The sequence below is a fragment of the Crotalus tigris genome, unplaced genomic scaffold (genome assembly GCF_016545835.1).
Source record: "Crotalus tigris isolate CLP2741 ecotype Arizona unplaced genomic scaffold, ASM1654583v1 scf7180000018181.196161, whole genome shotgun sequence".
Lineage (NCBI taxonomy): Eukaryota > Metazoa > Chordata > Lepidosauria > Squamata > Viperidae > Crotalus > Crotalus tigris.
In genome coordinates this window covers 23,281-37,959 of record NW_024096869.1, presented here as the reverse complement: position 1 = coordinate 37,959, position 14,679 = coordinate 23,281, and the positions used below count along the sequence as shown (strand labels likewise).

General features: G+C 45.6%; 1 protein-coding gene across 3 annotated transcripts; it reads right to left on the bottom strand.

Annotated features, from left to right (window-relative positions):
• Positions 1–356: 356 nt before the first annotated feature.
• On the bottom strand, positions 357–14,437 carry LOC120310424 (lysosomal alpha-glucosidase-like). 3 transcript variants are annotated; one of them, XM_039348814.1, is made up of 20 exons: positions 14,404–14,437; positions 13,153–13,685; positions 12,914–13,059; positions 12,061–12,226; positions 11,712–11,808; positions 11,152–11,271; positions 10,441–10,559; positions 9,997–10,128; positions 9,520–9,630; positions 8,885–8,998; positions 7,976–8,060; positions 7,683–7,800; positions 6,688–6,821; positions 6,102–6,253; positions 5,372–5,520; positions 4,734–4,875; positions 4,496–4,594; positions 3,726–3,890; positions 2,990–3,136; positions 357–2,344 (listed from the first exon to the last, which is right to left on the bottom strand). In XM_039348814.1, the coding sequence occupies exons 2-20, from the start codon at positions 13,672–13,674 to the stop codon at positions 2,282–2,284; spliced, it is 2,781 nt and encodes a 926-aa protein (XP_039204748.1). In that variant the 5' UTR covers positions 13,675–13,685; positions 14,404–14,437; the 3' UTR covers positions 357–2,281. The 3 variants fall into 3 exon arrangements, with proteins under 3 accessions (XP_039204748.1, XP_039204747.1, XP_039204749.1); XM_039348813.1 differs by having other exon boundaries at positions 14,344–14,435; XM_039348815.1 differs by having other exon boundaries at positions 8,885–8,944; positions 14,344–14,435.
• Positions 14,438–14,679: the final 242 nt, after the last annotated feature.

Here is a 14,679-nt window from a genome sequence, read left to right as displayed (position 1 = left end):
CATGGGGGCGCCGCCGCGCATGCGCATAACGTTTATGTGATGGGGGTCGCCGTCACACAAACGTTGAGAACCGCTGCTCTAAGTGGTTTACAGAGTCAGCATGTTGCTCACAACAGTCTGAGTCCTCGTTCTACCAACCTCAGAAGGCTGGAAAGCTGTGTCGACCTTGAGCCGGTCAGGATCCAACTCTTGGCAGTGGGCAGAATGCATGTTCAATTGGTAGTGGGCATTTTCGAGTCGCAGGATTGGAGGAAAGGCAGCGCTGGGAACCCTCTGAGCCTGGAAAGGAGCCCATCTTCACCTGCCATGACTAGAGGGATTGGTTTGGAGGTGAAACAGCCACACCACAGAGCAAGAACACATCACATTGTATTTTATTTCATTCTTGGTACAGAAACTCGGGGAAAAGTATCAAGCAGAGTTTAAAAATCTATATGTATTCCAAAAAATAAAACAACTGCCCCAAAGGGATAAAGCTCACTTTTCCTTTTTCCCAGTCTTCCCAATGCAGATGTTGATGTACAGCAGTGTAGGGGAAACCGGACAACTTTAAGACACGTGGACATCAACTCCCGGATCTCCCCAGCCAGCGTTGTGGAGTTGAAGTCCACATGTCTTAAAGGTGTCGTATTTAATCGGCACTGCTATACGCTGTATTTGTTGGTTTTTCTTGCTACCTGCCATTCTGGTAAAAATAAAATGTCGCAAAACAGCTAAATGAGAACATCTGGACAACTTTACAGCCATGGTCCATAAATCTTTTGCTCATGCTAAGGCTGACTTCACAGAAAGCGGGCACTCCCAAAACAGGCTTAGCTAATCCTATCGTGGTTTTACTGACAGTAGCACTACAAAGTTGCTGTGGCACTTGGGCACGACTGGATATTTTGGACAAGACGGGCGAGGGGGAAACCTCCCTGCTTTGTTCTAGAGGGCAAACAAAATTCAGGAAACCCCAGCAGTTGGGAAAACTATGGGTGGAAAAATAGTGCAAATTGCATTTTCCGAAGTAGAAATCTGTGCATTTTAGCACAGTATAGACATTCATTCTGAGTGTGAGTACAGGGCAGGGTGAAGTGCCCCACTTAATTCAAGGGGCAATGCTGAGAAATATGCTCCAAGCTCTCACATTAGCCTGGCAGAAGATTTAAACCAGCCCCATTGGCAAGGATTCTGCAGCAAACCCTTCTAAATCTCAAGATTTAAAAGCAAAAGGTTCCTCCAACAGAATATTGACAAATTACCCTTGGTAAGGTTGCAAACTTGGTTAAGCAACCAAGGCATCCATGACCTGGCCATCTAACTGTAGAGATATTCAAGGATGGCTAATAATAAGGGCTGGGGGTTTAGGCGCAGTTCTTGGTGCAAGGTGCTTCAGAAGAGTTAATTTACGGGACTGAAGCAGGCCTGTTACAGGGTGAAATACCACCCTTCGCCATTGTGGATTTTACCAACGATGCTATCAAAATCTTTTGATACTGAAGTAAGAGGATAGGAAAACTCAAATTCAGGATGTTTCCAGCATCGAAATGGAGACTTAGGCCAGTATGAGAGAGTGGAACACATGTATACACATTTCTGAATCCTCTCTCTATCTACAAACCTTGGTTTCCCTCACTGGCAGAGAGCAGGGCCTCTGGACCAGAAATGGACTCTATCAGAATTTAATCTTCTGCTCAGAGGTTCTACATTTTCTGTAAAAGACTGCTCATACAGTCAACCACCCCCTCTGGGCTAGAACTGGGAGAGATCACTGACGCTTCTTATTCAGAACAATCTGGCAGATACGCTTCCAGACTTTGATGGAGAAATTCCTCCCCCATTAGCCTTAATAACCAAGGATACTAAACTGCGAAATCCGGAGGCTGAATTGAGGATGCTCGGCGTGCCCACAGCCCAGGTTCACACAACAGTGGAGGGAGTCTCAGTAAATCCCAGGCGGCTGGCCAAAATGCCAACAACTCATCAGGAACTCATTTCCAGTGACTTTGATTCAACGTTCCCCTTTTCCAGCACAACTGCAAAGCGCCACTTGCGGAGTGGGGGATGTTTGGCAACATGCGGCGGAGCAAAACACGGAAGACGACGAGAGGTCTGTGCCCAAAAGCATGGAGCAGAAGCTGCAGAGAAGAAGGCAGGAGGGCCTTTCCCAAGAAGATGCGAGGAGGCACCGCCACGGAGGTTCATGCGGATCCCAGGCCGAGGTTCCCCACAGGCAGCAGCTTCACCTCCTCCTGGCGGTGTTCGTCATGCAACCGGTGCAGAGGAAATTCTCCTGGCCTCACAGCCATCGTATAGAGAAGCCCTGGCTGAGGGGAAGCTGCAGGTTGCTCACATGGAGTACCTTTGGGGATGGTTGCAAAAAAGATTGCCGAGTGAGTGGACGGCACCCTTGTTTTACAAAGTTGTTTTCATTCCTGGCGTTTTCATATTCTACCTTTCTACTAGGATAAACCTACACCGTGTCTGAGTATTTTAAATGTGCTTTAAAAATGCATCAGGTAAGAAACTGGAAAAAGCAAGAAGCAACATAATAAAAATAACAAACCTAACAAATAGCTGGAGAATATTTAAATAGGATATTTGAAGAACTGTAGCATCCCCTTCATGCACGACATTGTTAAGAAATACAGGACACTACTTCTGAAAACTTAAAAACAGCCCAGTTTTGATACCAAAAATGCTTTTCCACAAGGCAACTGGACTTTCTTGTTTTTCTTTGAAAAAGCATCTTTGGGATAACTATGACCTGGATGACTGAGAATCTCCATAAATATTTAGCCCAGTTGTGAGTTTAAGGAAACAGACGTAAGTCACTCCTAAAGAGTATCTAGTAATAAAGCGACTTGGGTCGCTTTGCCTGTAGCAAGGGCCAAATAGACTCAGTTTTTCTCCCTGCTGGCTGAGAAATTCTGGGAGTTGAGGTCCACAAGTGCTAAAGTTGCCAAGTTTGGAGACCCCTGGTCTGAATAACCAATTGGTCAATTACCTGATTGGTCAAATAAGTGAAGGGCCAGTTTTTGCCACTGACGGTGACCGTTTTCGGCTCTTCCCGGACTCCGTAGACACTGAGTTTATCTACCGTGAGGTGGGTGACTTCGGTACTGGAATGCAGGATGGTGGAGATGAAAGTGTTCTGGAAGAAGGAGAAGAAGGAGAGCTCATGTTTTCTAAACAAAGAGAGGTGATAAATGGCTGCTACAACAACCTCTCATCACTGCTAACCTGCAGTTATAAAGACACGTGGATCAGTTTTTCCCCAAAACACTGAATTTTGTCATCGAGTTTAGAAGTTGGCAGGATGGCACCCCTTGCAGGTGTACAGGTCTGCAGTTGAAGGATCCAATGCTGGTTGATGTTGCCCTTTAAAAATGTCCACTGTTTCATGCTGGACAGACATGGGTCATCTGGAGGGCCGAAAGCTCTACAACCCCCCCCCCTTAAACCATGTAAAATGCTGCACCCCCACAAGGAGAGGCTGAGAAAGAGACTTCCTGCACTTTTAAAAAGCAGCCTCTATGTGGCTCTTTTAAAAGGGAGGTTTCCGTGGTCCGTTGTGATTCAAAGGAAGAGAGAAAGTTCACGCTTTAGGCGTCCAGGAGAAATCTCATCTCCCCCTCTAGCGAGAGCCATCCCAAAACATTTCTTGCGTAGAGCCTGGAGGAGAACCGAGCAGAGGAGGCTCCCTCTTCCTCACAGGTGGACTGGCAGGTGGACTTTCTCACCTGGGTGACGTTGAACACCAGGTAGGAATAGTCGCCCTTTTCAAAGGTGTCCAGGCTGTCGCCGTCATCCCAATAAAGGTCTCCCCAGGCGTTGGAAGTCTGGGATAAGGCTGCGATCAGGGTCAGAGGGTTCCGGCGTGTCAGCCAAGTGCTGCCTCTGGGTTTCTGAGACACATCAGCAGAGGGAGGGAGGGAGGGAGGGAAAGGATGTCACTTGGGACACTCTGAGCAAAAGGTTTTCAACTAGGCCACACCGTCTTCCCCCTCTGCTTATAGCCTAGCAGTGGCACTTGGCTAGTAGAGACTGTGACACGATGAAACCCCCTCCCCCCCCCAAAAAAAGTTTTTATCAACTCAGGATGGATGAGGAAGAAGCTAAACTCTTCCCTGCCCATCTCAGGGTAGCTTTCTGTTTTATTTCCCAGGTCTGTATTTTAACCTTCTGAGCTAGAAGGCTGGGGCTGGCGAATTCTGGGAATTGAAGTCCACCCTCTTCAAAGTGGCCGAAGTTGAGAAACACTGTTCTAAGCTGTGGTGGGAAAGGCCTGGGCTGAAAAGTCATTGTTAGTGACCTAACAAATGACATTAAGACCCGAGGTAAGCCAGAAAGCAGATCTTCTTTTAGTCTGAGCTTTGGGGTCCTACAGAGGGAGAGATGATAGGCTGCTTGCTTACAAGCTTGCCTAGAGGACCCTCGGCTCCCAGCAGCTTATCCAAAATTGGGGGGGGGGGGGCAGTGAAAGGTGCATAAGAGCCTCTTCTGGTCTCACCTGTGTCGGCAGGATGGTGCCCTCTCTCAGATGGACGTTGATGTGATTCAGAGGGGCTGCCATTTTCAAGCTTTCCCCGCTGCTGTTCACCGAAGAGCCCTGAAGAGGACAAAGAGAAGCCCTCAGGTGGGTGTCAAGCTCTTGGAGGAGGAGGCTCCCCTTGGAGTCTCAGAAATGGGGTTCTCCTGGACTCCAGAGAGGTGGGACCAGGACAGGAGCTCAGAGGCTGGGCCCTTACCGTGTAGTAATCGTACCAAACACCTTTGGGGAAGTAGCCAATCACTGAGTCCACACCAGGTTCCAGTACGGGCGTCACCAACAGGACTCGGCCCCAAAGAAACTGCTTGTCCAATGTGTAGGTGGTCTCATCCTTTGGGAACCTACCACAAGGAACAGATCATTGAAACGCCGTCTGTCTCGTGTTAAGAAGACCTACAACCATCCAAGGCTCCTTGAAAATATTCTCAGTCTGTAAGCCCAGCTCCATACATCAATCCATGGGAATCTCTAGGAAGGACCTGACTCAGAGCCAAGATCCAAAGCTAAGAAGAACTTCACCCAAAGCCAGAACTTAGCTCTGAAACACAGGCTACGGTACCTTGCCCAGATCTGGAGACCTGTTTACCTAGACTACATCATGGGAATGAATTAAATGGGCTAAGAATCTTCTTCTGCAGGGCTCAGCCATGGGTAGTAAAAGAAGAAAAGATGGCAGATTTCCCCAAAGGAAGACCCCGCAAAAAGAAAGACGACTGGGTTCATTAAGAATGGTGTTCTTCCTCAAGGCAATTCCCAAATTCCTCCTGAAGTCCCCCGTTTCTGAAATATTTTGCAATCTTTTCTTGCAGCTCATCCAAGACGTAGCAAAGGACTTACTCAAAAAACAGAGGGCGGGCGACAGTGTCCCCTTGCAGATGAGCCCAATGGAAGAGAGAATACAGCAGGGGCAGCAGGGTGTAACGGAGTTCCAGGGCGGCCTTCATGGCAGTCCGGGCTGCTGGGCTAAAGGCCGTGGGATCTTGAGCCTGTGGAGAGGGGAAGGGAGAGCCTGAGCGATGGTGGTGAGGGAGGGCTGTCGGGCAGAATGGAAGGACATTTGTGTTGCTCTCAGAAATACTGACATAGGCACCCATGAGGTTTTTAGGAGTCAAATGTAACTCAGAGGAGACATTAAAGTCTTCGACAAAGAATTAATAATCCGATCGTGGTTCATCTTGCTGGGGGAGGAGAGTTATATTGCAACAACCTTTAGCTACGTCCAGTGTAATGGAGCTCTTGAGGAAGAGTCAGATTTTATTTTTCATTCAAGGATTCTCAGCATTCTCTGCATGAGTCACAACATACTTAGGGAGAACTCTCAGGTCAGAGACTCATACAGAGATGCAACAGTGGGCTCTTCTGAAGATCATTGGTCCTTCGCACAGGGAAAGGAAGGCTTCCTTGCATTAAGTCCGGCTCCGATTCTGTGCTTTGGTTTTCAGGAACAAGAGATGGAAAATCAAAGCCTCCTTGTTCTAGCACGGACTGGGAGGTGAAAGTAGAGATTTGGGGAAAGATAGGGGAGAGGCAGGGGAACGAACCCCCAGACCACCCTCCCTTCACTTACCTTCTCAAGTAGAGTGTTGTGATTGCGTGAAAAGGGATAGAAAGCCCCGAGCTGCGTCCAGCGAACACAGAGCTCTTCTGTGGTGGAGCTGAAGAAGCCACAGATGTCAGCCCCAACCAAGGGGACTCCAAAGAGACTGAAGCTCAGCAGGCCTGGGGATTTGGACAGGAGCAAAATGAGGCCAGCCTCTGGCTACAGAGGGGCAGGCTTCAGCATCTGGAGTTGGCCACTGGAGTGCTCGGGGGGGGGGGGTCTGACCTTGGATGCAGTCCAGGATGAGATGCCCTAACTATGGATGGATATCCCGAGCGTTATATTTATTGGTAAAAATCCAAGATAAAGGATAAGCCTTGAAATGGGTATGGAAATATGCAGAATGCCGGCAGCTCTGATATGTTATTGTTGTCCTGGCAAATTACCCATAAGTTTCTCGTTTACAAGTTTCGCAACCCACTTCCAGCCCTGTGTATGGGACAGCTTCACATTGGCTTTATAAAACACACAGAGATAATGAGGTCGTTTTACAGTCTGTGTATGACAGGAGCAGCAGATATTCAAAATACGTCCGAAAGCAGCCGGGAGGTACCTGGAATGGACCAAAACATATCCTTCCATTCGCTCTGGTTGTCCCCCAGCCAGTGTCCTGAATACCTGCCCTGGCTTGGGAATGTGGAACGTGAAATAACAAAGGGTCTCTTCCCTCGGATTTCAACAAGAGCCCTGCAAGGAAAATAAAAAACAAACCTAATAAAGAATAATAGACATATTTGCAAGGCTGATGAATCCTCAGCATGGCAAAGCGGGGAGAAGGAGGAGGAGGAGGAGAAAGAAAAGGAGGAGAAAAGAAGAAAAAGAAGGAGGAGGAGGAGGAGAAGCCTGCAAATGTTCTATTGCTCTCACCTCCAAAAAAGCAATTCCTTTACTACCACATGTGGTGGCAATGCCCAAAGGCACAAAAATTTTGGAACTTATTAAAGAAGTGGTTGGAAGAAATTCTGCAAATAGATATAGAAGCCAAACCGGAATTTTTCTTATTGGAATTATAGAAAGAAAATATAAGAAAGACACAAATTATTTACTACTGCATATAGTAACAGCGGCACAAATAGCCTTCGCTCCAAAATGGAAAGAGAAAGATACTCCAAGCGAAGAGGAAATATTACTGAAAATTTTCAATTGCACTGAAATGGATAGACTTACATGGGAACTCAAGGACAAAAGTGAAACCAAGTACTATAAAATCTGGGAACAATTTTATGATTGGATAGACAATAAGAGAGTAGCCAAGATAAATGTATAGTGCAAGAATAAAATATAGATTATAGATAAATGTATATTTAAAAGATAAATAGATACATAGAAATAAGGGGAAAAGTGTTAATAGTATATTATAAATAGTGAGCTAAGTTCAAGAACTATATGTCTATATGAGTACTAATACTATTGTAAAATGTTGGAAGATATATGGAACCAGTGACGTCATATCTATGTCCAATGTGTTTTAAATTTTATATTACTAATACAAATTTTAAAAAAACAAAACAAAAAAGCAATTCCTGAAGACAAAGGAGCCTGGCCCACCTTGAGGTGGCCTTGGCTTGCATCAGACCATAGAGGTTGTGGAGATTGTAATGCACGGAGAGACTCTGCTTGGCCGAAGCGCAAATAGTCCTGGCAGAAAGAGAACCTCCCAGGATCCCTAATGGAGACAGAGAAAGGCAGGTGAGGAGAAGAAAGATCCGGCATGGGTGTCTTCTCAGGAAACAAGCCCATCAACTAGCAGATCTGCTGAAGCAGCTTAAGTAGCGTGGAAGTTCATGAAAGGGTTGGTGCCAACTTCACTGTTGCGGATTTTAAGTGATCCCGTTTCTTACCTGGAATGTAAGGTGGGTTGTCTAGGTCCCCTTGGGGGCAACTTTCTGTTGAGCCATCAATAAAGTTGGATGGTTCATTCATGTCCTAAAGCAAAGGGATCTAGATGGAGTTAAGAAGACCTATTCAAAGTATGGCTGCCGAACACAAGCTACGCTAGCCTTCTATAACCAGGAGTAATCTGTCAGGTATTCTCTAAGCCAGGGGTCTTCAAACTTGGCAACTTTAATACTTGTGGACTTCAACTCCCAGAATTCCTCAGCCAGACTTGGAAGAGGTGGCTGAGGAATTCTGGGAGTTGAAGTCCACAAGTCTTAAAGTTGCCAAGTTTGAAGACCCCTGCTCTAAGCTTAATAGTTGGACGGTCCAGCCTATAGAAAACTGACTTCAAGGTCAAATTTGGGTAGAATTAAACTTCAATTCAAAGTCTCACTCCCAAATTGTAGATAGAGAGCCATGTTCATCCATGTTAGCAGAAAAAAAACAACAACCCAGAAGTTTGGAGGCACCTTTGCTAGCAATTTTTTTTTACAATACATCAGTTTTTGTGAGCTACATGGAGCATTGAATACATGACTGCATGGGATGAAGTAAGCTGCAAGTCACAAAAGCTGATGCTGCTAATAAAATATGTATTCATCAGCTCAGGAAGACTGATGTATTTAAATGAAATGTGTTAATCAGAAAATGTGCTGCTACACACACACACACATGCACACACACCCATGCACACACACACACACACACACACACACACACACACACGACTGATTTCTCTTCCAAATAGAGTTCCTGACTTGGTATTGGAAGCCCACAGCTTTATATCTATTTTCTATTTTTACTAACGTCCAATTCACAATCATTCATGTCTTGCCAGACAGAAACCAAGAGAAGTTAAGAAGGAAACATACGATCCAAACGCCATCGAAAGGAACGTGAGTATGAAGATGCTTCAGATTTTCTAGCCACCACTGATGAGTAGTTGGGTTGGTAAAGTCAGGATAAGCAGAGAAGCCAGGCCAGACCTGGCAAGAAAATGACATTTTAAAAAATAATACTAGATCTGGTAGTAAGATTCATAAAAACTTCAGCCTGGCTGGCTGGAGAATTTAGATCTAGAAGTCTTAAAAGTTGCCAAAGCTGGACACCGCTGCTCTAAATGAAATTGTGAGGAAAGAAATATTTTCAGACAGAGAACTCTGAGTACATATATAGAATACTTTCACATGGCTCGTTTTATGAGATTGATAACACCTTCAAAACAGCTTGATTGAAAGTGGTTTTGGAGCATGGACACAAAGATAAGAAATCCTTCTGAGCTTTACGTAAGATTTAATTTTCTTATGGCTACAAGGAAATCCAAGTATGTAGGAATACAGTGAGAAAGGCAGACATCATAATCGGAGGACTACAAAGTCCACCTGTAGCAGGAACTGACAATTTCACACTTCACCTTATCTCTGATGCCTCCAGGAAGTTTCCGAGTTCTTTTTATTAATTCTCAGCTGTTTTGAACAATATGGGTTAACCAAAAGCAAATACTAACCATTCCAATCAGGGGTTTCCCTTCGGTATTATTGATGAACACGGCGCGCTTCAGACCTTCATCATAAGGCCAGTAAGAGCCAGGAGGCTGAGTGCTGCTGATTCCGGGGTCCTGAAAGAAAATAACATGAGAACCAGCTGTTTTATACAGCAATTTTCCCAGACCAGGCAACCTCCAGATGTACAGCTATAATTCTCAGAAATGTCCATAGTAGCACACATCTGGAGAACAGACATTTTTAAGGCTAGCATTCCAGGACCGGCTCCAACGGATCCTTTAGCCATGACAGGTTGTGTTTGCTCGTTCGAAATTTGCTAGAACTGCTGCAGCTTGCTATAACCACCTAAAAAGAGGGTCTCTCTCTGGGTGTGTGTTTATATTTATACACAGCACAGAGACATGTTGGCTGGAAAGAGAAATCCATGTTACTTACAAACACACACTCCACCAAAGCATGAACAGAAGAAAGGCTCTTACCACGATCAGCACGTAGGATTGTCCGTGCTTATGAAGATCTTCTACCATCTGGGGAAGGCTGGCAAACTTCTCAGAGTCCACGGTGAAGTCCCGAGAGCCATTCATATAATCAATGTCATTCCACTGGGCATCCTGCAAGAGGAACAAGAGAGAGGACAAAGAGGAAGCATCTCCAAGCTGGCTGGTACAGAATGAACTCATTTAGAGATGGCTCCTCTGAAGAACACAGAGAAGCATTTGGCCTCGTTTGTTACGTGGTAGATTTGAGGTCCCATCCAGAGACAGAGGAGACCCAGTAATCCAGTTTTATGAGGCTTCAGTTGCCATCATCCCCAAGCAGTGCCTGGACAGATCAAGGAGAAGAGGTACATTCCAGGAGTAATGGCTGGATTAGAGGCTGAATTCATCTTCTCTTCCTTCGCGGAAGGTTCCTACTGTTTTTACCTGAGGGATCTGAAAATTCCGCATAGCTTTGACTATCTCCCAGGTCTCATTGCTTGTCCCGTATCCCCAACGGCAGAGATGGAAACCCAGTCCCCAAAAGGGGGGCATGGCTGGAAACCCTGAAATGGAAATGGTGGGAATTCAACACATCATCCTCTCTAGTCGGACCTTCTACTGGGCAGGTGACCACCTCTTTTGACATTATAATTTAAATGGAGTTATAATTAATGTCATTTTCTTTCTCTGTGTGTTTTTTTTTCTTTTTCTTTGACAATGCATGTATTTTTATCTTGGTGGGGGTTTTCTCCCCCATTTGTCTGTCATTATTTTAAAAGCAACAAAAGAAGAAATGTCATTTATGAAGATTCTCCTGGCAGAGAAACAAAACCAACAAAAATAGTGTTCCTGAGCTATGATCTCTGAATTATATTTGCTTTGGAAGGTTTCTTAGCTAAGAACCCAAAACACAAACGCAGTCAAAGCTGGAAGGCAGGGTTAGCTTCTAAGCATGAGTGAATAAACTTCTCCTTATGGGCATCAGGTGCTTCTGGGTAAGTCTCTGGGTTGCAAGGGCAGAGCCTTCCCCAACTGGGCACCCTAAATACTGTAGGCTTCCACTCCCCCCTCTCCCCCATCAGCCTTAGCTCCTGTCTGAATTTTCCAGCCAGTTTGAAGAGATGAAAAAGTCTTGCTGGTTCTTGAGATACTCACCAATCACTTGCTGGTACTGCTGGACCACCAAGTTGGGGTCTGGTCCTAAAAAGATGTAAAAATCTAAAATTCCCCCAGTGGTCCTCCATGTGAGGGCAGGAGCAGGCTGAAGGGCCACCTCTGAAGAAAGAAAGAAAGAAAGAAAGAAAGAAAGAAAGAAAGAAAGAAAGGAGGGAGGGAGGGAGGGAGGGAGGGAGGGAGGGAGGGAGGGAGAAAAAGAAAGAAAGAAAGAAAGAAAGAAAGAAAGAAAGAAAGAAAGAAAGAAAAGAAAAGAAAAGAAAAGAAAGGTCAAATTAAGCCTTTAAGAAGATATTCTGGGATGTAGCACCATGAAGAGATAATGCTTACTCACTTCAAAAGCATCAACATATTCTTTACTACAACTCAAGGGGTCTCAAGGGACTTGCTATTCCAGCAATTCTGCTTTTGGGGGGCCACCATTCCCACATGCCATAGACTGTCCATTTTTTTATGAGGTGCATCCTTATGGCTTTCATGCCTGCCTCAGAAAGGTGAAACCGAACAAAAGGGAATTAAAACACATACACACACACACACACCCATCAAGTTGCTGTTCAGGAGGAAAACCCCGTGGGCAGCTCCATCTTTTTCCATCAGAAGATAGAACGGATGAACGCCATAGAGATTGTAGGACTCCTGAACACAATGGGGGGGGGGGAGAAAGCATATTGTCTTCATTTAGGCTTTTTTCTTTCCTTAGCCAATCATCATGCAGAGACACAGGAAAACTGGGAACTGTTACAAGACATCATAAATAGTTACCACCCTGAGTGTCCATTCTGGCACATGAATGTCAAGAGAAGGAGGGAACAAACAAACAACCCCCCCCAACCACTACCTAAAATAAATCAACTCAAAATCATCTCATAAATCCAGCATAAAACCTACTGAAGGAGGGACGTCTTGGGCCCATAGAGGCAGCATGTTCCACTCCAGATTATGTAGGAGGTCGCTCTGATGTTCCCCCAACCCGTAAAGAAACGTAGAAGGGAGGACAGTGGAAATCTGGAGAAACTGATCCGCAAAAAACAGGGGAGCCACTGTGGTGTTCAACCTACAAAAGGAAACATCCCAATTAAGAGAAAGGTAATGGGTTTTTTGAATTTTTTTTTTGTCAGTTTTTATGGCTCAGGGGTAGCTTCTCAGGACGACAGCAACGAAATGTTGAAAAACAACAGGAGCACAGGAGCTAGCAACTAGATCCTCAATCGCTCGTGACTAAAGTGACCGAGGAGTCCAGGGAAATAAATAAAAAAATCTGTAGCTTTGGACCAGGAAAAGAGTTTCCTCAATTTGAGTTAGTGAGAAAGCCCGAGATGCTGCAAAGCATGGGCTAATCTTGGTGTAGGCTGAGAGACAACGAACGGATCCTGCCTGTCTTATGGTGACGTATCCTAAAGACCACAACTATGAGATGAAGCAGTAAGGAATCCCAGGGGAAGTTTCCTGCCTTTACTAAAAACTTTCAGATGTTGAGCAGGGGGCCTTCTGACCATCTATGGTCCCTGACTGGCTGTCCTTCATGAAGGCAAAAGCACTGGAGGGCAACGCAGGAAACACAGCACTGCGACAACAATATCTGGATTCCTCTTTTTCAAAAATACAGAAGCAGGGTATGGAGCTATTGTGCAACCCCTCTTGGCTATTACTAATCTGACAGGGGGGGGGGCATCAGGCAACATCATCTTTCTGGAAAGACAGCCTGAGAAAACCACTAACCTAAAGGGGGGGGGATGCTTACAGAACTGTCCCTGAAACTCTTCGCTTGACTATCAAGCCAAAAGGCTCCTTGCAGAACTCAACGGAATAGAGAGGGTTCTCTGCTCTCTTTGTGGCTTGAGGAACATCAAGAGGCACCTCATATCGAGGGTTGATGGCATCAGCAATCTAGAAAAAGCGAGAGAAGCATAAACATTGCATCCCACGGAAACAAAGACACCATTATGAAAGGGCTGCAAGAATATTTAACCAATGTCTCACCTTGACGTGCAACCGAGAGTCTGTTTCAAACTCCACACTGAGTTGCAGCTTCTCAATATCTTTTGGATAATAAGTCTTTCTTTCTCTGGTTAGAAAACCCACCAGCCCCAGGTCAGTCTCATTCGTGCTCCCCAAGGTGTAGCTGGCAAAATCAGGGGGATAAAAGCACCATGGAACTCCGTTTATTCTATCGAGGGGCCTCTTGCCATCAACAAAACAGCACCCCCGACTCTCACAAAGTTCTCGCGTCACAATTACACTTCTCTCCGGGTAACAGTCAAAGCGATGGTTCTCTGGCACAGAGGTACATTTTGACCAGAGGGGAACCCCATGCTGATCCCACCAAATCTGCCCGAGAACCCAAACGGTCACCCCACTTAGGAGGGTGGCTACCATCAAGAGGCCCCCACCTAGCCACCAAGCCGACAACTTCTGATGGCACAATGGTTTTCCATCAGCACCATCCTCCCCCGCCTCGGTGATCTGAGACACGTCTGTTGTCAGCTTCTGATAGGACTTCATGGTCGCTATTGCTGCAGGAGGAAAATAAATAAATTCAACTTTATCTGTGCTTCTCAGGATGCTAATGACAGGGGGTGAAACAAGGGAAGTTATTTACACTGCAGTGATCTGCAGATCGTGATCCTGCAATGCAGGGGTTGGTGGCACCCTCTGAAGATGATCTGAAAGTTTCCTCCGATCCCAGGTGCTCCAACTGGATGAACTGAACTGATTGAAGCAACGGAGCAGATCCCATCATTGCTTAAATGTCTCTACTAGTTTGATAACATGATAATCTTTTAATTCAGGAGCTGGAGGCTTTGAAGTACCGTTTGGCTAAAGCATCACCAACTGCCTTATTTCTGAGATGATTGGCAGCTGCCCACCCCGCTTTCCATTTTACTCTTGCTAGACAGCAATCGTAGCCATGTTGATCGTGAGGAGGAATAGAAATCCCAAGTCTCCTAGCGAAATGCAGTCACCGGATTAGGCTATTGGTGGGTTGACACAACCACGCAAGATCACTGGAGCTTCTACGATCAAGATAATTAAAAACCCAGGAAGAGGGGACAGAGGAGAGAATCCTGGGGAGAGCGGGTGCAGAAAGCAAAGTTTATTCAAGCCACAAACAAGCCATTTTAATGGTTTCTGACACAGGACAAGTCACCCTTTCAGGACTTATTAACTTACCTTTGTTGAGATCAAGAGGAAGGCCAGCCCAGAACTAAAAAAAAGCAAAGCAAACAATACCTCTGTGCGTGTCTCCTCTTGATAGAGCAACAGCCGGAAGGAAAATAGCGCCACCTAGCGTGTGGCACTTGCAAAACACAACAGTAAACCTTCTACAATAAGCGCCCGCTTAAAACAAACAGGGCATTGCCAGCATTCTTAAGCCTTGGGGGGGGGGGGTTGGTTTTTTAAAACAGCATTCTACTCCAACCCCTTGTTTTCCCTTCTGTACCTGACCTTATCTAGCATGCCCCGATTAATCTTAAATTTTTCTTTGGCTATTGGCAGAGTGTCCCA